Genomic DNA, 22,537 nt, shown 5'->3' with positions numbered 1-22,537 from the left:
TCTCTGTAGACCGACATCATCTCTGTAGACCGACATCATCTCTGTAGACAGACATCATCTCTGTAGACAGACATCATCTCTGTAGACAGACATCATCTCTGTAGACAGACATCATCTCTGTAGACAGACATCATCTCTGTAGACCGACATCATCTCTGTAGACCGACATCATCTCTGTAGACCGACATCATCTCTGTAGACCGACATCATCTCTGTAGACCAACATCATCTCTGTAGAGTGTAGTGTGGTCTAACCATGGAAGGATGAGACCTCCAAGCGACACAGTGGATAAGAGATAACACTTATCTGGATTAAAATGTAGAGCTTTTTAATTGCAGATTTCTATCAAGTCACAAGTTCAGACAAAAGCTATTTTTCTAGCTGGTGCTTTTGAAGATAAAAGAGTGGGAGAGATTGCGAGGGGTTTTAAAGTGTGACAAGCTTCAAGAGAGAGGAACTGAAAGACTTTTACAAAGAGGATATCATAATAGTATATTCTGGCCTGAGGAGAAAGTCTCCAGCTAATTTCTGTGCTGCGTAGAGACATTTGTATCACTTTCCAAACCAAGACCATAACGGAGTTTACATGTTTAACAAAGCAGATCAATTAGTAACCAGAGACATAGTATAATGGCTCAAGCCATGACGCAATTGCATTTGAAGTTACTAGTCAATAAAACACAAAAAAAAGTTTCCTATTGACCACCTGTATGAATGGAACATTATCAGAAGGCGGGACAACAGAACAATGTTCTGTGACTGTCAGAAGTCTTTGTACAATAGATGTTCATTAGACGGAGCACTTACCTGCAGAGTAGTGTCAAAAACCACGAGCTTAGAGCTGGTAGGAACAATGTCGTAGCACTTGTGTGACTTCATAAAGCGCATGTAGATATCACTTTCGGATTCTTCAAAAGCTGAAAGTAAAGCACATATATGCACAAGCATTAATTCGATGTTCTTACCAGAAAACATTAATACACAAAATACTAGGAATGGAACAACAATGGAAATCCTGATGCCTTGTACTTTGACCAGTAATGAGGAGGTAAAATGACTTCCACTGACTCATGGTTTGCTCTATGCACATCTTCTTCAAAGATAATATGGAAGAGACGTGGTACATGGAGAAAATGACTTCCTGGGCATTTTCATATAGCTACAAAATATGATCTCTCAAAACCACTACATTGTTGTCTGAGATATCCTGGGTGTCTGATATCGCCTTTCTTCTCAAAGGACCTGAATATAAAGGGTATATTCAATGAACTAAGAGACTGGAAGTTTCTCACTCGCTGACTACTGACTCAATCTCCAGGGCCGGTTGCCATGGTAATTCTCCCCGTACTATTCAGCTACACTAAACATACTTTTTTTTGTTAAGCTCTTGAGACAACAGAGCAGTCGTTTGTTCTATGACTGGAAGGAGCCGCCATGCTCCCCACTCACCTTCCTCAAAATCTCTCCTCAAGGAGTCTAGACGATTTGGCCGACTTCGTCTGGACGTTGCCATACATTCTGGCCGTGATTTGAACCGACGCTGCAGTCTAACTGCTGTGCCGTCTGTACGTCTGTACACCCGTCAGTGTATCAGGTTGATGCGTAGGACTGACAGCTCCACTCCCATGGCTTTCGCCCTGTCAGTTCTAATGACGGGTGAGGAGGCTATGTCGACACCTCTGCCGATGGTCACAGCCCAGGTCCATACATATCACAACCTGGGTATCCGAGCCCAATGCAGCATTGCTAAACCACAGTCAATGCCTAAAAAGGGACGTGAATCCATGTCCATGGACATTGTGCCACTTGAAATAAATCTAATGCCATAATAACAACAACAACCTCTTCCATCTGCTTTGTCCTAGATGTTCGCCACCCAACAATCCCATAATATCACTGTTAGACTTTGCTCCTTTGCTATGCAGAGCAGCAGGAGAATGCAGCCTTACAAACCTGAGAGAAACGAGGTGCATTTGATTGAGACTAGATCAAACTGGTTTAAGACAACCCTAATGTAGTCGGAATGTCCTCGGGGGAAAAAAACTGAACATTTATATGTGTTCTGTTATCAATAAATTAGAGTCTTGGTTCTATGGAAAACCTTGGAACTTAAACCACTATAGGTTAGAGTATCAAACAGAGGTTTTATAGAGTGCACAACGCACATACCAACTCCCAAAATCCCTGAACACAATGGCTGTGGCTGGTGCCCAAAGCCATTGCCTCACGATCACACTGCCACCAATCACCAAGTAAAAGTACTCTGACCATCTGAGTATTTTGAAGTACCACTGAGCACAGGCTTGACACTCTGGCAAGCAGCCATGTTGGCTATTCTGAGAATTGAATTAATGTAAAATGGTCTGTTTGTTTTGAAGAGCCTTGATGATTCACATTTGACCAACGTTGAACGAAGGCAGCAGTAGCCTTCCATCTCACAGCCTACTGAATGATGGTTGGCTCATGTGGCTTAACTTGAAAAACAAAATGGGGGGAAAAAAACAAATGATGTAAATAGGATTTAGTTTACCAGATTTACCCAGATGTCTGGTGTTGATGCCTTTATGTAAACCTCTACAGAGTACATCTAGGCTATTTCCATCCGAATGGAATGTTATGTAATAATGGTACCACGATGATAATTTCACACATCTTCTCTGTAATAAAGGTATAGTAACATTAGTGTTCAGCCCCCCCATCCCACCCACACAGTTTTTTGAAGCAAGCAGCATCATGCTCACTGAACGTACTGCGTGTGCCATGCATACTGTGATGTGACACACAGAGTGAGAGCTGCTGGTACAGTGAAGAGCCTTGGGGAAACACTCAGCGCTGACGTACCTGGTTACCTTAAACATTACAGGGCACGAAGATCACCACCAGTCATGAAAACGAAGAACAAAACCATGGCTTTGTTCAGCAGGGCAGAGCGTTCAGAACTGTTGCAGATACAGTGCATTCGGGAAAGTATTCAGACCCCTTCACTTTTTCTACATTTCCTTACGTTACAGCCTCATTCTAAAACTGATTCAATTGTTTTTCTTCCTTATCAATCTACACGCAACAGAATAAGGCTGTAACGTAACAAAATGTGGGAAAAGTAAAGGGGTCTTAATACTTTCCAAACACACTGTAGATATGTGGTGTATAGAACGGACATGACATTATATCCTGTGCAATACGCAACTTCATCTAAGCTCTGAGCACTCACAGATAGGCTACTGACTAAACTTGAAAAAAAAGACAGTGTCAAGTGACCTGAACTCACTGGACTAGAAGTGACTTTGGATAAGTGAGTCTGATAAGTGGCATATATATTGTATTTCATGTAAAGTTTAGGGTAGCTGCCTAGGTGGGTAGATTGTGGCAGTTTTTTCTAGTTCTACTTCCCATGTAATTGGTCGCTCATTTGACGTCAGATGGTAAACACATCTGGTGAAGTAAGTCATATTCACAAACATCTAGATTAAGCTCCCTTAATCAAGGCAGAATAGCACTGCCCTGTCAGTAGCCCCCATCATCTCCTTGTTCAAGCTCTTCTGTAGGGTATTTCTGATTAGATCAGTTATTTACAGCGAAGCTGAGACGCTATTTGGTATAAACACTAGATAAAATGGATACGCTATGATTCAGCATTCTAAACTCATTAATATAACACTGTCAAGCTATGGGGTAACACTACCTATGCTGTAGCAGTACTGTATCTGATACAGATGCAACATCGCATTGTGTCTGGACTGAGGGAGGCAGCCAACAGGTTAGCAGGGATAACAGCAAACAAGTTCCCCCCTAACATGAGCTGAATCCCCTTCATACTAACAATGAAGGTCCCTGCCATCCACTAAAGCTTCTATACATTGACATGATGGGCTACAGAGCTGGTATATAGTTCGGTTCCACCTTTGATATACTCACAAAGCAGTTCAAAACATGTTGTTTTTTTTTTATTACATGTTTTGATTATTAGACTACACCACTCGAATAATGGGAATATGATCCATGGGTGGGATTGTTTGGGCAAAAATACATTTACCACTAAATGTGTTATTGGCATGATATGACTTGAAGGCACCATGTATGTTCAATTGACCAATAATCAACGGGCTAAATGGCCTTCATGAACTGTTGCTTAGGCTAATTACATAAAAATCATAGATCATTCACAGATCCATTTGGCTGACGCATTACCTTGTCAACTGCCATGACAAAGGTTATGCATGGGTTTGCGGATCTACTAGTTGAAAATACATTTCCAAAAAGTTTGCAAAGAGGCTTACCTTCATCTTCTAGATCAAGTTTCTCCAGCATGCCTTCAGCTAAACCGTGGACCTGTAGATAAGAGGTACAGATAGCCAATTGACCGACTGACTCTTTCCGCTCCTCTTTCACTCCACAACCCTGCACAGGCAACGATGGCAGCAGAGACCAGGGCGCAGTCGGTTATGAAATACTAGTAGGTCGTAGAAAAAGTAACGGTTGTCAACCACACTATAGTGGATAAAATGTAGCGAACAGGATAGCTTATGTTGCCTTCCCGAGCTGCAACTAGCCTTCCGAACTGGTAACGTTACTGATTTGACAGTCGCCGGGCATGAGAAACTCCTCTCCTCTTGTGCGGTGCCAACACGAAAACGAGAAACACAGTCCAACCGTTTCGTGCATAAAAGGCTCCTGCGATTTTCATGGACGCATGTCTTTCTTTTCTTGCTCGGTGTTGGTAAAAAGAGTAGAGTAAGCGTATTTTAGTAGACTAGAGAGCATTGTCAGGTAGCCTACATCCCGTAATTTCGTGCCGACTGACGACGCTTGACGTAAAATAGGATGCACGCTACCAATCCCCTATCCAAGTAAAAGTGGAACATTCCAATTTGCTGCAGTCGCTATGAAAAATACAATGAACGCCTGCCAGATCTCACAACGCCTGGATAGGTACTTTACCTATCAGCTAACCACATCATATGTTTTAGCAATCTGGCTGCGTTTCAAACTCATTCAAGACACACCCTCCCCCACTTACCATTGCCTCACAGGCTGACTAAACCGTTGGTGTGCATGCCTTGCAAAATCAATTTAGAAATCTATGTTATTCAATTATTGCACCCTCACTGCTCGTGGGCTCCAACGAGCATCTGCTTTACCAATGGCTAAAATAGAGGTAATTTCTATTTCTGACGCAGATCGCGCTTCAAGTCCTGGCTATCCCATCTCCTCATTGGTTTATAGAAGCAGGTACCCACATGCCATCTCCTCATTGGTAATACCCACGTGGGTGACTGAAAGATGAGTGAGGTCAGTGGCAGTAATGCACCTAATCTATGAAAGTTGCCAATCGCAATATAAAGTCAAGAGAAGAAAAAGCCTAGAAGGAGGAGAGATGACTAGAAACGATTCGGTTGACCGTTTTGTGTGTGGATTAATTGTCGGAGTAGAGGACCTTGTGCATTTCAGGTAAAATAACAACTCAATGTTTATATCCCAGGACAAATTAGCTAGCAACAGCAAGCTAGCTAACTAGGACAAATTAGCTAGCAAGTGAAGCTAGCTAGCTAAATTGCCATAAATGTTTAATGCTTTTCAACCTTTCCCCAAATTAATGTAATTGGTTCAGAGTTTGTTTTGATATTTTAACCTGTGTCGTCATCGCGTTTTGTGTGGGGGGATAAACTACATTTATGCACGATGGCGCACGCGCGCGCAGCCGGTTTGGGTTCTGTGTTATGCCCTTGGGGAATCCCTGCGACCATCTTCGTCGTCGATCCCAATTGATTAGCCAACCGAGGGAAGTTGCCAACGTAAGCCTCTCAGCCCTCGTTTTTGATTGAGTTTGCGAGTGTACAATTATGTTCACTTCAGGGCCTGAAACGCCCCATAATGCAATTTGCGATGATCGTACATCTGCTAAGAAATGTCAGTAAAAACTTAAAACCTCAAAATGTCATAATGGAGAATTTAATATTTTTCATTGTATTCACAGGAATGTCCCTGTATTGATGTGTAATATTGTTATTATTGTTGCAAATATAAAAAAAATACTGAAATATAAAATATGGAAAAGTCAACATACGAAGGTAAAAAAGTAAAAACGAATGTAAATAAGTGAGAAATGTTGATACTAATGCACTAACATGTCTCAAAAGTAATGTTTTTGTTTGGTTAGCTTTTGGAAATTGTAGAAATAAAACATTTTCCTTCTTCAGAAGCTAGGCATGCCAACATTAGTTAGCTTATTAATTTGCTAGCTATCATTCAGTAGGCGTATATTAATAATTATGTAGTTAATATAAGTAAACATGCAATCATAATTGACTCTAGCACATAAAGCACCCACAAGTTACCGGAAGCTGAAAATACAATCATCGCGGGACAAACGACTGACAAATTTCAGGGCAAGGCAGTCATTAGAAAAATGTATAACTTCCTCCCTCGCCCCTTGCCCTGCAAGTGTCAGACGTCATCAGAAGTGTCCACTTAATTTGAGGGCTGAGGGGAGAGGTTGTGTTAAGTGTTTGGAATGCAGCCATTGTTTAACTTTTTTCACATTCTTGATTAGCCTTGAATAGTCCTCCAATTACAAATTATGATACCAGGCAGACAATGTTAATTCAGTGATTAATGAAATTGTATGCAAATGACAACACACATTCACAATTTATAATGTGCCATGCTCAATCAAAACTTTGGTTCTGAACCTATCAATGTAATATTTCAACTGTGAAGTATGGAATAAGCAAAATTATGCATGGGAGAGAGAGCTATAGAGACCTTTAAGATTTCTCTAGATTGAAGTTGTTGACTATTGTGGTTGTTATACAGTGTCTCTCTTGCCAACTCCTATGATCATTGCCATGCCAAATAGCATGCCAATGACCATAGAAGTTTGCAAGACAGTACAAACAAATCTGGGATCAGGCTAGTGTCTCTCCACTAGCTGAGTGAAACCAGTGTTTCACCTGGCAGAGACAGAGAGGGATCCTACTGCGCAAAAACGTCTTGAATCAATGTTGTTTCCATGTCATTTCAACCCCAAAAATCTATGTGATGATGTTGAATCAACAAGAATACTGATTGTATTTGCAAAAAGTAATCAACGTAAGGGCTTTTTTAAAAAACCTAAATCCAGTGACATGGTGAAATGTATTGTTGATTTCACTTTGAATTCACGTTAGTTGACAACTCAAACTAGACGTTGAACTGACGTCTGTGCCCAGTGGGATAGGATGCACAGTAAGGGCAGAGATTCCAGCAGCATACTGTTGTAGTTCTCATGGGCCACAGAAACAAAACAGACTCTAAATTCACAATTCTAAATAAAACAGTGCAGCTGCTTGGAATTCTATATAAGTTAGATAAATATCAAATTAGATGGACGTTAAAGTGATGACAATATAATTTGCATGAAGCGACAAAATATGTAAATGCTTATGTTAATGTACCCAGCTGTGGTCTGGACCACCCATCAATGCATAACGGGAGGGAACAGCCACCAGAACTGACTTCATAGGTGAATCTCAATAGTTTGAAGTAGCTTCCTCTCCTCATCTCCTTTCCTTAATCTGCACTGATCTGAAAGGACCATTGCAGTATTGCTTTTGCCTATCTTTTGTGGTCAGGTCAGTGCAGTTGAAGAAGAAGAATCTGCTTTAGACTATTCATATGCACCCTATTTCAACGAGTTTTTATCAGTGGGGTAGTACTCACTGGTCGTGATCGTGAGTTAGCGATGGGGGCGGAGGGAGTCATGGGTGGTTTGGAGCAGCGTAGACTGAAGCGCTGCCCGGTGTCTGGCGGGGATGAGTAGGAGCGCATCCGTGCCTCCAGCCTCTCCGGCTCGCTCCGATAGGCCTCGAGCGGGAACGCCGGCGGCTGCTTGGCGGCCTGCGTCGGAGGAGTTGAGGGGGGCGAGGAGATCCCGGAGGCTAAGGAGAAACGAAGAACGGGAACAAGAGGTGGATTAGACTTTCAGTATGAAAAAGACCTTAGGATCTTTCTGCCGTAATCTAACATGTCTGAGGGCGATGGGCATCCAGAGTGCCACTATGCAAGGAACCACAGATGGGGTGTTACCTGATTGAACATTGAACATAATTGAACATTTAGCAAGGATTCAGAATGAGATAGATAGGGAATAAACCTATAGTGCTGCCTTTTTGCAAGTTGAGACAACATTATTTTGGTGACGTGGACAGAGTTTGGAGATGTTAATCGGATTCTCCTGTCATTTCTATATGTATTTTTTTGAATGCAATATTCTGGTATGTGCCATGTTTAATAAATCTGAACTCATTCAACCACAATACAGTCAAAGTCAGCCTGTAGGTTATTCAGAAGATTCAGAGAAGATTATGTAATTCTACACCAGCAGTAATGGAGTTCAGAGACAAAAAATAGCTGGAAAGTTATTTAAAACCCCTCAGAGAGGATCATTTATTGCTGTAGCAAGCATTTTTACACTGTAACAAAGCCAGGAGGGATGATCACCTTTCAACTTCGAATTCAAAAGGACAGAGCTAGATCAAAAGGCATCTTAATTTATAACAACATAGCCCTTAGAGAGATATTCAAGAAGAGGTTTCAAAAGAAACGACAGACACACCATTTAAACAGTCAAGTGTGAAGAGAAAGTCCATATTATACTAATGAGCTACTGCCATACTAGTTACCTTCTCATCACATGCATGGCATACACACATCCTCTTTTCTGGCTATCCAACAAAACAGGAATTTACAGGGAGTAGGTACCACTAATCAGCTCTTACTCCCAGAGGTTCTAATCTAACACAACCTTATTGACATGCAGATGATGCAGTATATCTTCCTTGATGAGCCCAAGCATAATCAATAAAGTCCTCTAGGCACTTAACCAGACTTTTAAGCCCTTACACTCGTGGGATTTGGCCTATATGGATAGGGCTAAATTTGAATGTATAACCATGGTAGGAATCAAAAAGAAACAGTTTGGAGATTATGGGGAAATGATTCGACTAAATATGAGGACAAAACAGTTCATCTGACACAAGACTGAACCCAAACATTTACACTGTTGATTTCATGTGCATTTTACATTTACTGTACTTTCCCGCATTTGATGACACAATCTGAAAATATTCTGGACACATTTTCAGTAACACGATAAGAATATTCATGGTAATGTGGGGTAGGTGCAACATAAGACAAAAAAAATGACAAGGGGTTGAGTGTCTCCAAGGGGCCACACCTCTCCAAAGTGTGCAAAGTTCCTACGTAATTTCAATGCACTTTTATGACTCAAAGAAGAGTCTTGAACTATAAGGAGCTATTTTGAGCTCTCCTAGCTGTGCTGTTGAGGAACTAGAGCAATCAGACTTGTAGTTGTTTTGTTTGAAACACAGCCCTGCATCCCTGCCATCACACAATTACTGTTGTTGTTAACGCATTCCAAAAAAGCTCCATTATAAATCGCAATCTGGTCAGGTGGGCATAATTTGAAAGCGTGTTCTATTGCCAACATGGCTAGCTAAGTTACAAAATAGGATCTTACTGTGTTAGGCTTTCACAGGGCAATTCAGAGAAGCAGATCGTAATTTTGGTGCGCAAAGAATAGTCACGAGTGCATTCAGATGCGTTTTCAACGCCAAATTTATTCTCAATACGACAAACATAGGCTCATTCTGTTCAGAACAACCCAGGGTATGACACCATGTCATCTTGTAACTGTATATCAAGCATAGTGATCATAAACGTTGACACTGTATTAGGGCTGACCCCAATTAGTCGACTGGTCGATTGTTTAGTCGTTAGGCTATTGGTCGACTGAGATTGTTTTAGTCGAGCAGTAACAATATATATTATATACACTAACGTTCAAAAGTTTGGGGTCACTTAGAAATGTCCTTGTTTTTGAAAGAAAATCACATTTTTTGTCCATTAAAATAACATCAAATACGGTATAGATGTTGTTAATATTGTAAATTACTATTGTAGCTGGAAACAATTTTTTATGGAATATCTACATAGGTGTACAGAGGCCCATTATCAGCAACCATCACTCCTGTGTTCCAATGACACGTTGTGTTAGCTAATCCAAGTTTATCATTTTAAAAGGCTAATTGATCATTAGAAAACCCTTTTGCAATTATGCTAGCACAGCTGAAAACGGTTGTTGTGTTTAAAGAAGCAGTAAAACTGGCCTTCATTAGACTAGTTGAGTATTTTTGAGCATCAGCATTTGTGGGTTCGATTACAGACTCAAAAGGGCCAGAAACAAAGAACTTTCTTCTGAAAATCATCAGTCTATTCTTGTTCTGAGAAATGAATGCTATTCCATGCAAGAAATTGCCAAGAAACTGAAAATCTTGCTGTGTATTACTCCCTTCACAGAACAGCACAAACGGGCCCTAACCAGAATAGAAAGAGAAGTGGAAGGTCCCGGTGCACAACTGAGCATGAGGACAAGTACATTAGAGTGTCTAGTTTGAGAAACAGGCGCGTCTACATTTTTTTTTCTCACTTGGACAACAAAACATTTGCAAAAGATTCCCAATTAGTGGGAGGGATGGGGGCTTCTTGTTCAAGTTCAGAACCGCTGTCAGTCAAAACAATACTGGCTGTGAAGCGGAAGACCTTGCGCTCTGATGTCATGTATAGCATGTTACTGTAGGCTACAGCCATGGCATTACAATTTAGGCACTTATCAAGGTCCAAATCTGCCATTTTGAACCCGTATACAGGTACGAGTGTAAAGAGGTACGGGGTTAGTCACATGTATAGACTAATATAGAAGTAGGATCTTAATTTGATCACCCTGTTGCAGGAGAACTTTCCAGCAATGCAGGACATTTTAAAGCAGCAATATGTAACTTTTTTGACGACCTGACCAAATTCACAATGAAATATGTGTTGCAGAGTGCACAGAATACGGTTAGGTACTGTAGGGTGAAATACGGGTAGGTTCTGTAGGGTGTAATGTAGTCCTCCCCAGCATAAGACGTGAACGGCATTACAATGAGGTCTAAAGTGAAACCTGTAAGTGATTGTGTGTGTGTGTCGCATGATCTTGCTTCAATTAATAAATAAAGATGTCATTTCCTACATTTTCCTACATACTATTTAAGCCATGCCATTAGCTTTCAAAACATTTGCTGTAACCCTAGAGATTGATTCCCAGAGCTGTCGGAGCTCTATGGAGAATACATTGGTAGTAAACTCCATTGGTGAGCAGCAAGGCATTAAAACTCCCTTTAACACAGCAGAACGGACATCACCTTGTCCTACACCACGCCATCCATTCTCTCTGTCTCTCGGTCGGTGCTACACACAACTGCAAGAGAAACAGGACAGATTCCCTTTAAAGTCATTAGGCTGTGGAACAGTGTACACAGCTTCCCAGGCTAGAAGCAAGCATTATGAGGAAAGGGATGCAGGGAGAGGGAGATAGAAGGAGGGAGACACCATTTTAGCTATCTAACTAATGATATTTTGGATTACTCTAAAGGTCATAATAGACTTCTCCATAAAGGCAGGAGTGTAACTATTTCAAAGAGTTTTGCATAAACTGCCTGAATCATGCAAATGAGAACTCCTTGTGGTGTATTAAAACCTCTTAAGGTATAGGGGGCAGCATTTTCACCTTTGGATAAATAGCGTGCCCAATTTCAACTTCCTGCTACTCATGCCAGGAATATAAGATATGCATATTATTAGTAGATGTGGATAGAAAACAGTCTGAAGTTTCTAAACCTGTTTGAATCATGTTTGTGAGTATAACAGAACTTATGTAGCAGGCAAAACCCAGAGGACTAACTGTTCAGAATTATTTTATTTTTTTTGCCTCTGACTGTTCCCTGACTTCTCATTGCCAATGGATATTTCTTAGGAACCTGTTTTCAGTTCCTACCGCTTCCACTGGACGTCACCAGTCTTTGGAATTTGGTTGAGGTTATTCATTTGTGCAACGAAGAAGAAGCACATCCAGGAACAACGTTACACTATTGAGAGTTGCGCAAGACGTAAAAAAGGAACTGTATTGAAAATAGATTGCCCCGTCTACAATTTGATCGATTATTAACGTTTAAAAATGCCTAAAGTTGTATTACAATGGTAGTTTGAAATATTTTGGCAAAGTTTATAGGCAAGTTTTTAAATATTTTGTAGTGACGTTGCTTTTTTTGGAAACTGTTTTTTTTCTGGATCAAACGCGTCAAATAAATGGTCATTTGGATATATATGGACGGAATTGATCGAACAAAAGGACCAATTGTGATGTTTATGGGACATATTGGAGTGCCAACAAAAGAAGCTCGTCAAAGGTAATGCATGTTTTATATTTGATTTCAGTGTTTTGTGTAGCGCCTGCAGGGTTGAAATATGCTACTCTTTGTTGACATTGTGCTATCATCAGATAATAGCTTATTATGCTTTCGCCGAAAAGCTTTTTAAAATCTGACATGTTTAATTGAGTATCTTTTACATGTGTGATTTAATGAAAATTAGATTTTTATATAATTTTTTGAATTTGCGCGCTGCATTTTCCCTGTTTTTTTCTCCAAGTGGGACGCAACCGTCCCCTATACCATAAGAAGTTTTAACCTCTCTGAGCATGGAACCCAGTAGCGGGCTGAAATTCCACAACATACGGTGATCGCTACATAAATAGTCATATTAAACATTCATAAAAATACAAGTGTCTTACATGTATCGAAAGCCTAGAATCTTGCTAATCCAACTGCGTTGTCAGATTTAAAAAAGGATTTACTGCGAAAGAATACGAAGCGATTATCTGAGGATAGAGCCCCATAAAAAACAACTATTTCAACCAGCACAGGCGTAACAAAATCCCAAACTGCATTAAAATAAATTGTTTACTTTTGACGATCTTCGTCCGTTTGCAATCCCAATGCTCATTGTTACACAATGAATTATCTTTTGTTTGATAAAATCCGTTTTTATAGCCTAACCCAAAACATTTTGTGAACCGCTTGTGTCGTGAATTCCGTCTCATTCCATTTTCGACGACACATTCCAGGTAAATAACCCACACAAAACGGGACTTTTCCAGTCATGTTTGGTTTCATTGCAATCAACTGGTTTGTTTGTAACACAACCAAACCTGATGGGCCATTTCGCGGGACATATTGACTGAAAGAAACCGATTTGAAGACAACAAGTAATGACATCACTGTGCACCAATGATAGGACCACTGTTTCGTTGATTGACTGTATTTTAACCCAATGACCACTGATCGTCTTGAAATCTAGCTGGGTAGATAGCCAATGAGCTGAGGTAAATGGCAATATGCAATGGTTGTGTGTTGGAAGACCAACCCATGTTGTAAACTCCAGCGTAGAGAGAGTAATTCGCTATTGAAGTTTTATTCCGGAAGGAGCTACGCATTTTACACACAGCGTTGTTTTGGTAAACGCGCAGATTCGGCTGTTTATATATCAATCAGTATGGCGTCTAAGTCAGGGAAAGCTAAATCTAAGTCTAGATATACAGATGTACACACAATTTTAGAAGAAATTGATCGGAAAAGTGAGACAGAGATTGTTGTAGGACGATTAATTTAGCGATTCCCAAGTGGAGGAATATTTTTTGAACGGAGAGGACACCGTTGTAGTCACTGTGTATAATCTGTAACGGTGCCTGCAGAAGAGGAACAATGTCACCGTTTTGGACTGGTAAGTTATTCTCATGCTAATGCCCTTGTTTGAAATTAATATTTATTTGTGATTTTTTAAATTTTAGAAGCAATATATAAAAATGTAATGTGATGAAATTATGCAATGAAAAGTGATGAAATGTGTTTGCCTCCCCACCCCAACCCACATGAAATAGCCTATTTGAGGCTGTTGAGGGGAGGACAGGCCCACAACAATGGCCAAAGTGAAATGGAGACAGTAGATACAGCTGGTCTGTTGTAATATAATAAAGACAGTAGATCTAGCTGGTCTGTCATAATATAATAGAGACAGTAGATCTAGCTGAAATGTCATAATATAAAAGAGACAGTAGATCTATAATAATATATTCAACCTTATGTTCCCTGTACTCTATATATCTGTTTATTATACCTCAGCAGCACAATATTGTGTAGAGCTTTGGCAAAGTGGGTGATGTTATATCCTTCCTGTTTGGCCCTGTCCGGGGGTCTCATCGGATGGGGCCACAGTGTCTCCTGGCCCCTCCTGTCTCAGCCTCCAGTATTTATGCTGCAGTAGTTTGTTTCGGGGGGCTAGGGTCAGTTTGTTATATCTGGAGTACTTCTTCTGTCTTATCCGGTGTCCTGTGTGAATTTAAGTATGCTCTCTCTAATTCTCTCTCTTTCTCTCTCTCTCTCTCTCAGAGGACCTGAGCCCTAGGACCATGCATCAGGACTACCTGGCATGATGACTCCTTGCTGTCCCCAGTCCACCTGGCCTTGCTGCTGTTCCAGTTTCAACTGTTCTGCCTGCGGCTATGGAAACCTAAACTGTTCATATTTACTCGAGGTGCTGTCCTGTTGCATCCTCTACAACTACTGTGATTATTATTATTTGACCCTGCTGGTCATCTATGACGTTTGAAAATCTCGGCCATGTTCCGTTATAATCTCCACCCAGCACAGCCAGAAGAGGACTGGCCACCCCTCATAGCCTGGTTGCTCTAGGTTTCTTCCTAGGTTTTGGACTTTCTAGGCAGTTTTTCATAGCCACCCTGCTTCTACACCTGCATTCTTTGCTGTTTGTGGTTATAGGCTGGGTTTCTGTACAGCACTTTGAGATATTAGCTGATGTACGAAGGGCTATATAAATCTATTTGATTTTATAGAGGACTGAGGATCTTCCAAATATTGAAAGTGTGTAAATAGATACCCATGTTATTTTGTCAAATGTATTTATTTTTTTCTTCATATTTTTTTGCATATATGCATATCCTTGCTTCCGGTCCTGAGCTACAGGCAGTTAGATTTGGGTATGTCATTTTAGGTGAAAATGGAAAAAAAGGGCGGATTCTTACTAATTTGGCCTTTTGTCTGTCTTTTTTAATAATGTGTGCTGGCCTACATGTTCCATCACCTGGGTAATTACAAGAAAGGTAAATTGCACAGTTGAAATTATAGCTTGTCTGCTATGCAGCAAGGCAACCACTGGAAATATAGGTAATATTGTTTACTGTGCCATGATGTTTTCCATGTGTCGACTAATCTCAAATTCTTCTCGCCATGGTTGTGTGATCTATGAAACATCTGCTAGCCTCACACTCTCACAGCATGTGTCTGGCTTGTCTGACAGAAACGACAGCTTGCTGCCCCCCATGTCTCTCTGTCTGTCAACATCCCTACCTCCATCTCACTCAGGTTTTATATTTGCATTCATGTCCCTATGTCACTGTAGTATCTGTGGGCATCATAACAACAAGATGTCACAAGAAGGTTATGATGCCAATACATTACATGCATCTCTACCTTATTGGTTATGGACTATTTGTTTGATGTGGAATTGGACATTCTTGTGAATAAAGCAGTTGGACTAAATAATCACACTATGATGGAATTATAAACACACTATTAAATATATTCTAAACAAATTAAAACAAATGAACAGTTAATTCATGTGAATAGCAGTGGCACCAATTGAACTCTACTACAGAGCACTTTACACACTTCAAAGGGCACTTTAAAGGGCTGGTTTCAAGTGTCTTCTTCACTGGCAATTAAGGAGCTGGAATTATTCACTTGAACAAAAAAATTGCTCTCCATTTCAGCATAATTTGCCATTAAGTAACACTCATGACCAGTGGTGACCTGTCATTTGGGGGGGGGGGGCTTGCCTGTTTTGCATGTTATTTTGGCATTCATTCGTGGCACATATCAGTTTGCATATCAGTCTTCATGATGCTCTCTGCGCTTTTAACAGACCTCTGAGACTATCACAGTGCAGGTGCATTTATACGGAGACTTGATTACACACAGGTGGATTGTATTTATCATCATTAGTCATTTAGGTCAACATTGGATCATTCAGAGATCCTCACTGAACTTCTGGAGAGAGTTTGCTGCACTGAAAGTAAAGGGGCTGAATAATTTTGTACGCCCAATTTTTCAGTTTTTGATTTGTTAAAAAAGTTTGAAATAGCCAATAAATGTCGTTCCACTTCATGATTGTGTCCCACTTGTTGTTGATTCTTCACAAAAAAATACAGTTTTATATCTTTATGTTTGAAGCCTGAAATGTGGCAAAAGGTTGCAAAGTTCAAGGGGGCCGAATACTTTCGCAAGGCACTGTATATATCATTGAGTTAATAAAGCTGCTAGAAACATGGTCTCTTTTTTGTTTTCTTGAGTAAGTCAGCTCCAATGCAGGAGTTTCAGCCTAGCTCAGTGCTTTCTGTGGTGGTGGGGCAAGCCAGCAGAAAATATGGAGAATTGTGCCGTGATTGGCTCAGTGTTCTGTCACTCATGAGGACACGACGTCACCGCCAAGTCCAAGGGTAGACCTCGAAAATCATAGCCCCTTGGGTGCTGCCATAGAGTTACATTAGAAGTGCCCTTCCAAGAAGGCTCAAGATAATTGGCCACAGATAAAATTACATCAAATCACGTTATATCTACAGTAGCTTTGATTGGACTGATCATCATACTTTCAAAATCTTAGCTAGCAGTCATCATCATGAATCAAGTCGACAATCTACTGGCAAATCCTTTTTAATCCTTGTCATATGAAGATAAATAATGAAGAGAAAATATAGATAAAACGTATCGGTGCTCATCAGCCATTGGACATAAACATTACACAACAAGTTGGAAATCTCAAATTCAACAATGAGTGGTTTGGAAGGAATCAGTGTCTACCTGCAAACATTGCAAAGCAGTTATTAGCCTGCTATTCAGTGGAGTGGCTGTGTGGTACCAAGTATATGATGAAGGGTCTCTTTTCCTAGTTTAAAATTATAAACATTCAACATTGGCCATGCTGTCAATAAAGCATGATTTGTGCCCCGTTCAAAACAACAACTCGGAACTTACAAAATCTGACTGTAGTGAATTCAAGACAACTGGGAACTCGGGGAAAAATAGCTACGACTGGGAAAATACATTTTGAACTTTCATCCAACTTGGAATTGTAAATCCGGAACTCGGGCCTCTTTCTAGAGCTGCGAGCTGAAGATCACTAACGGCATCATGATTCGACCAGTTGTCTTGAAAGAACCATAAATCCAGAGAATTGCAGACTTTGATTGACCTTCCTGTTCAAGTGAAAAGTGTGGTGTACCGCAGGGCAGATCTCTAGGCCCTCTACTCTTTTTTATTTTCACCAATGACGTGCCATTGGCATTAAACAAAGCAAGTGTGTCCATGTATGCTGATGATTCAACCATATGCGCATCAGCAACCACAGCTAATGAAGTCACTGAAATCCTTAACAAAGAGTTACAGTCTGGTTTGGAATGGGTGGCCAATAATAAACTGGTCCTGAACATCTCTAAAACTAAGAGCATTGTATTTGGTACAAATTCTAGACCTCAGCTGACTCTGGTAATGAATGGTGGGCTGTTGAACAAGTTGAGGAGACTAAATTACTTGGCGTTACCTTTGATTGTAAACTGTCACGGTCAAAACATATAGATTCAATGATTGTAAAGATGGGGAGAGGTCTGTCCGTAATAAAGAGATGCTCTGCTTTTTTGACACCACACTCCAAAAAGCAAGTTCTGCAGGCTCTAGTTTTGTCTAATCTTGATTATTGTCCAGTCGTGTGGTCCAGTGCTGCAAGGAAAGACCTAGTTAAGATGCAGCTGGCCCAGAACAGAGCGTCACGTTTTGCTCTCATTGTAATCAGAGGGCTGATATAAATACTATGCATGCCAGTCTCTCTTGGGTAAGAGTTGCGGAGAGACTGACTGCATCACTTATTTTTATAAGAAACAATGTGTTGGAAATCCCAAATTGTTTACATAGTCAACTTACAAACAGCTCTGACACACACACTTATTCCACCAGACATGCCATCAGGGGTCTTTTCACAGTCCCCGAATCCAGAACAAATTCAAGAAAGCGTACAGTATTATATAGAGCCCTTATTGCATGGAACCTTCTTCCATCTCATATTGCTCAAATAAACTGCAAACCCGGTTTAAAAAAACAGATAAAGCAACACCTCATGGCACAATGCCTTTCCCCTATTTGACCCCAGATAGTTTGTGTGTATGTATTGACATGTAGGCTATGTGTGTCTTTTTTTTTAATGATGTAGTTCTGTCCTGGAGCTGTTCTTGTCTATTGATGTTCTGTATTATGCATGTTTTGTGTGGACCCCAGGAAGAGTAGCTGCTGATTTTGCAACAGCTAATGGGGATCCTAATACAATACAAAAAAAGGTGAATACTAAAATGTATTGTATGCTGCAGCATAAATGATGTAATATGCCAAGGAAATATGTATACTGTAGCTAACAAAGTAATACTAAATATACAGTGGGGAGAACAAGTATTTGATAACCTGCCAAATCTGCAGTGTTTCCTACTTACAAAGCATGTAGAGGTCTGTCATTTTTTATCATAGATACACTTCAACTGTGAGAGACGGAATCTAAAACAAAAATCCTGAAAATCACATTGTATGATTTTTAAGTAATTAATTTGCAATTCATTGCATGACATAAGTATTTGATCACCTACCAACCAGTATGAATTACGGCTCTCACAGACCTGTTCGTTTTTCTTTAAGAAGCCCTCCTGTTCTCCACTCATTACCTGTATTAATGGCACCTTTTTGAACTAGTTACCTGTATAAAAAACACCTGTCCACACACTCTAACAGACTCAATCAAACCTCTCCACAATGGCCAAGACCAGAGAGCTGTGTAAGGACAACAGGGATAAAATTGTAGACCTGCACAAGGCTGGGATGGGCTACAGGACAAGCAGCTTGGTGAGAAGGCAACAACTGTTGGCGCAATTATTAGAAAATGGAAGAAGTTCAAGATGACGGTCAATCACCCTCGGTCTGGGGCTCCATGCAAGATCTCACCTCATGGGGCATCAATGATCATGAGGAATGTGAGGGATCAGACCAGAACTACACGGCAGGATCTGGTCAATGACCTGAAGAGAGCTGGGACCACAGTCTCAAAGAAAACCATTAGTAACACACTACGCCGTCATGGATTAAAATCCTGCAGCGCACGCAAGGTCCCCCTGCTCAAGCCAGCGCATGTCCAGGCCCGTCTGAAGTTTGCCAATGACCATCTGGATGATCCAGAGGAGGAATGGTCTGATGAGACAAAAATAGAGCTTTTTGATCTAAACTCCACTTGCTGTTTTTGGAGGAAAAAGAAGGATGAGTACAACCCCAAGAACACCATCCCAACCGTGAAGCATGGAGGTGGAAACATCATTCTTTGGGGATGCTTTTCTGCAAAGGGGACAGGATAACTGCACCGTATTGAGGGGAGGATGGATGGGGCCATGTATCGTGAGATCTTGGCCAACAACCTCCTTCCCTCAGTAAGAGCATTGAAGATGGGTCGTGGCTGGGTCTTCCAGCATGACAACGATCCAAAACACACAGCCAGGGCAACTAAGGAGTGGCTCCGTAAGAAGCATCTCAAGGTCCTGGAGTGGCCTAGCCAGTCTCCAGACCTGAACCCAATAGAAAATCTTTGGAGGGAGCTGAAAGTCCGTATTGCCCAGCGACAGCCCCGAAACCTGAAGGATCTGGAGAAGGTCTGTATGGAGGTGGAGGAGTGGGCCAAAATCCCTGCTGCAGTGTGTGCAAACAAAGGTTTCTGTAACAAATATTAAGTTCTGCTTTTCTGATGTATCAAATACTTATGTCATGCAATAAAACGCAAATTAATTACTTAAAATTCATACAATGTGATTTTCTGGATTTTGGTTTTAGATTCCGTCTCTCACAGTCTCTGTCTCAGTCTCACAGTCTCTGTCTCAGTCTCACAGTCTCTGTAAGAACAAAAGTGCTAAAGAAATAGTTATATTGACTACGTCCGTCCTAGCTCGCTCTTAATGTCTTAATCAAAATTACAGATGGCATCTTATCCGCTTGTCGTCCCCTTATGCCATAGTTTGTACATTTCAATTGTCAGTAAAAAACACATTTGTTTAAGCAAGTCAACCATATCAGCTATGACTTTTTAAAAAGGCAGTAATTGAGGCTGAATGAACTGTTTCACTGCCAGACAAGGCTCTGCTGATAGCCAGGTGTAGCAGTGGTAAAGTGTTGGAACTCTGCTGTTGGGACAGCTTTATGTAGGCCCTAACAGTTTGTGTGCACAGTTTGTCACCGGTATAGTGCAATTAATGTATTATTTAGTGTTGAGTAGTGGCTTTGCTGGCATGCATCCCACAGTTTGTTTTTGCCCGACTAAGATTTACATGCTAAAATGGCCGCTGCTTATGACAAAAAAAAACACTCAACCCCTGTCTACCAAAAGTCTCCTGTTGTTACCATACACTTGACATTGGACGGGTGTATAACAACTCATTTCAATGCATTCAAAATGTTGATGAACTCATTGGCTAGCAGTAGAGCTATTTGTGATGATCTTCTCTGAGTCTTCATCGCACCATTATATTTCTATTTGGTACTTGATGTGTCACTGTTAGCGTTGCAAAGCTACAAGTCATTTACCAAAGTTACCGGAATCTTCAGTAATTTGGGTAATTGACATAAAATCTATGGCAATCTATCGTAACTTTGGTCATTTTATACTTGAACAACTTGTAAAAACATTGAAAGTGTCAAGTAATATACCCTCCCTTTGCAACCCTAGTCACTGCTACATCATGAAGCAGATGGAGAGAAATAAATAAGCACAGTTCGCCTGACGCACTCGCCAGCTGATAAAATAAAATGGCACAATACAAACTGACTGAAAGAGACAATAATTTAGTTATTTGACAGCTCACAATCCATTTGGATTAGCAGGGATGTGTGGGTAGTCTGCATTTAACTGTAATCCATTATAGCTATGATAAACAACATGCCTAAAGTGTCATACTTAAATAAAACTAGAAAAAAATCCTAACGACTTAGAAGTCAAACAACCCCTGGGTTTCATTAGATCACAGTGCCATATAATCAACAAGTTGAATCATGGGATGTCATGGTGTGAGAACCATGGTAACAGAGTGAATGTATGAGAGTGAGAGAGAGCGCACTATTGGGGAGTTTCCATCTGCGACAGTTTCATGTAAGGTGACAGAGAGGCGAGAGCATTCAGCAGGGTGTACCAGCATTCATTTCAGGGTGGGCGGGGGAGCATTAACCAAAACAGAACCTAATAGGAAAGTTAGATTTACACTTTTCACACGCGCACACACACACGGCCATGTGACACCTCCAGTGTTTTACAAGGGAGAAATACTGCTGACTTATTCTTGACATTCAATCATTTGGATGAGTGGTCACTGGTCACCCATTCAGACCTACAGTATTAGAAGTGTTACTGGTTCGACTCTACCTAGAGCTAGACATGAATCATTTGGATAATGAAGAAAGCCTCTAACCACATTCAATGGTTAGCGGGGTCAACAAACTATGACCTTTCCAGCCCCTACAAGACTTTACATAACGACTGTATAATGACTTTAATTGTGTGATCATAAGTAGGGAGGTGAACAATAAATTGATTGACTAATCAATCAATGGCACTATGTTTTCATAGCTCAAAGAGCTTTGCACACAACAGCCAGACAGGAGAGGTGCAGTTTTAAAGTGTGCAAATACCCTGACCACATTATACTAAACAACGATCAGTACCCTTTTTCATAGGCCTGCACCAATATACTCGGGATAAACTGTAATCATTTGCATAGATTTTGGTAAAACACAACAAAAGATGTTTTCACTGTTGTTGACTCTTCATCTGAAAAAGGAAGACGTTTGAATTCTAAAGGAAGCCAACAGTGCCACCTAATGACGTCAGAAAACAACTGCATTCCTCCATGTCAAACGAAACTCCACTGAATACCCATTCAAACATTCTGTCGTAGCACAGTGCTAATACAGTTTTGAATTTCTCTGCAAACACCCGGTTGCCAGTTTGGATCGAATGCAGATTTCAATCTAAATACAATCTGTAAAAACAAACAGACAATCACCCCACTAAAAGTATGGACAGTCAAAGCTCATGTATTCAAACATTTCCCTCTCACCTTAAATTATCATCCTCTATTGGAAAATAAAAAACTACAGGCAGTAAATAAATAATCAGTGATGCAGTATGTGATGCTGAACTACTGTAAATAACTACAAGTATTTCCAGGTCCAGGTTGTTCCTTGCTGTTTTACTCTGTTTTATTCTGTTTGGTGCCTAATGAACACACGTTTTGTTACTAGATGGAGTGTTGCCAGGAAATGTTCAAATGTCAGCCCTTCGATAAGTGAAGTTAAACCAAAAGGTTATTTAAAAGCTCTCTGTGTTTATCACTTGTTGGGGATGCAATTTGAAAGCGCATAGATAACAAGACTACATGACACCCCTCACATCTACCAGGAAACGTATTTGACATTATTTACAGACTTTGAGGTGATCGTCATGCCGTTTTAAGAACTTCAG

General features: G+C 40.6%; 1 protein-coding gene across 4 annotated transcripts in view; it reads right to left on the bottom strand.

Annotated features, from left to right (window-relative positions):
- The window catches only part of LOC139367009 (5'-AMP-activated protein kinase subunit gamma-2-like), a 97,407-nt gene that overhangs the window by 22,177 nt on the left and 52,693 nt on the right, over positions 1-22,537 (bottom strand). For all 4 annotated transcript variants that reach the window (XM_071104857.1, XM_071104858.1, XM_071104860.1 and 1 more), the window contains 3 exons: positions 7,700-7,917; positions 4,279-4,330; positions 809-918 (listed from right to left, as the gene is read on the bottom strand). In XM_071104857.1, the coding sequence (XP_070960958.1) occupies positions 809-918; positions 4,279-4,330; positions 7,700-7,917 (380 nt within the window). The remainder of the gene's footprint in view (positions 1-808; positions 919-4,278; positions 4,331-7,699; positions 7,918-22,537) is intronic.

This window comes from Oncorhynchus clarkii, chromosome 15, assembly GCF_045791955.1.
Source record: "Oncorhynchus clarkii lewisi isolate Uvic-CL-2024 chromosome 15, UVic_Ocla_1.0, whole genome shotgun sequence".
Lineage (NCBI taxonomy): Eukaryota > Metazoa > Chordata > Actinopteri > Salmoniformes > Salmonidae > Oncorhynchus > Oncorhynchus clarkii.
The sequence above is the reverse complement of the archived record's forward strand: the minus strand, read 5'-3'. Positions and strand labels throughout refer to the sequence as shown.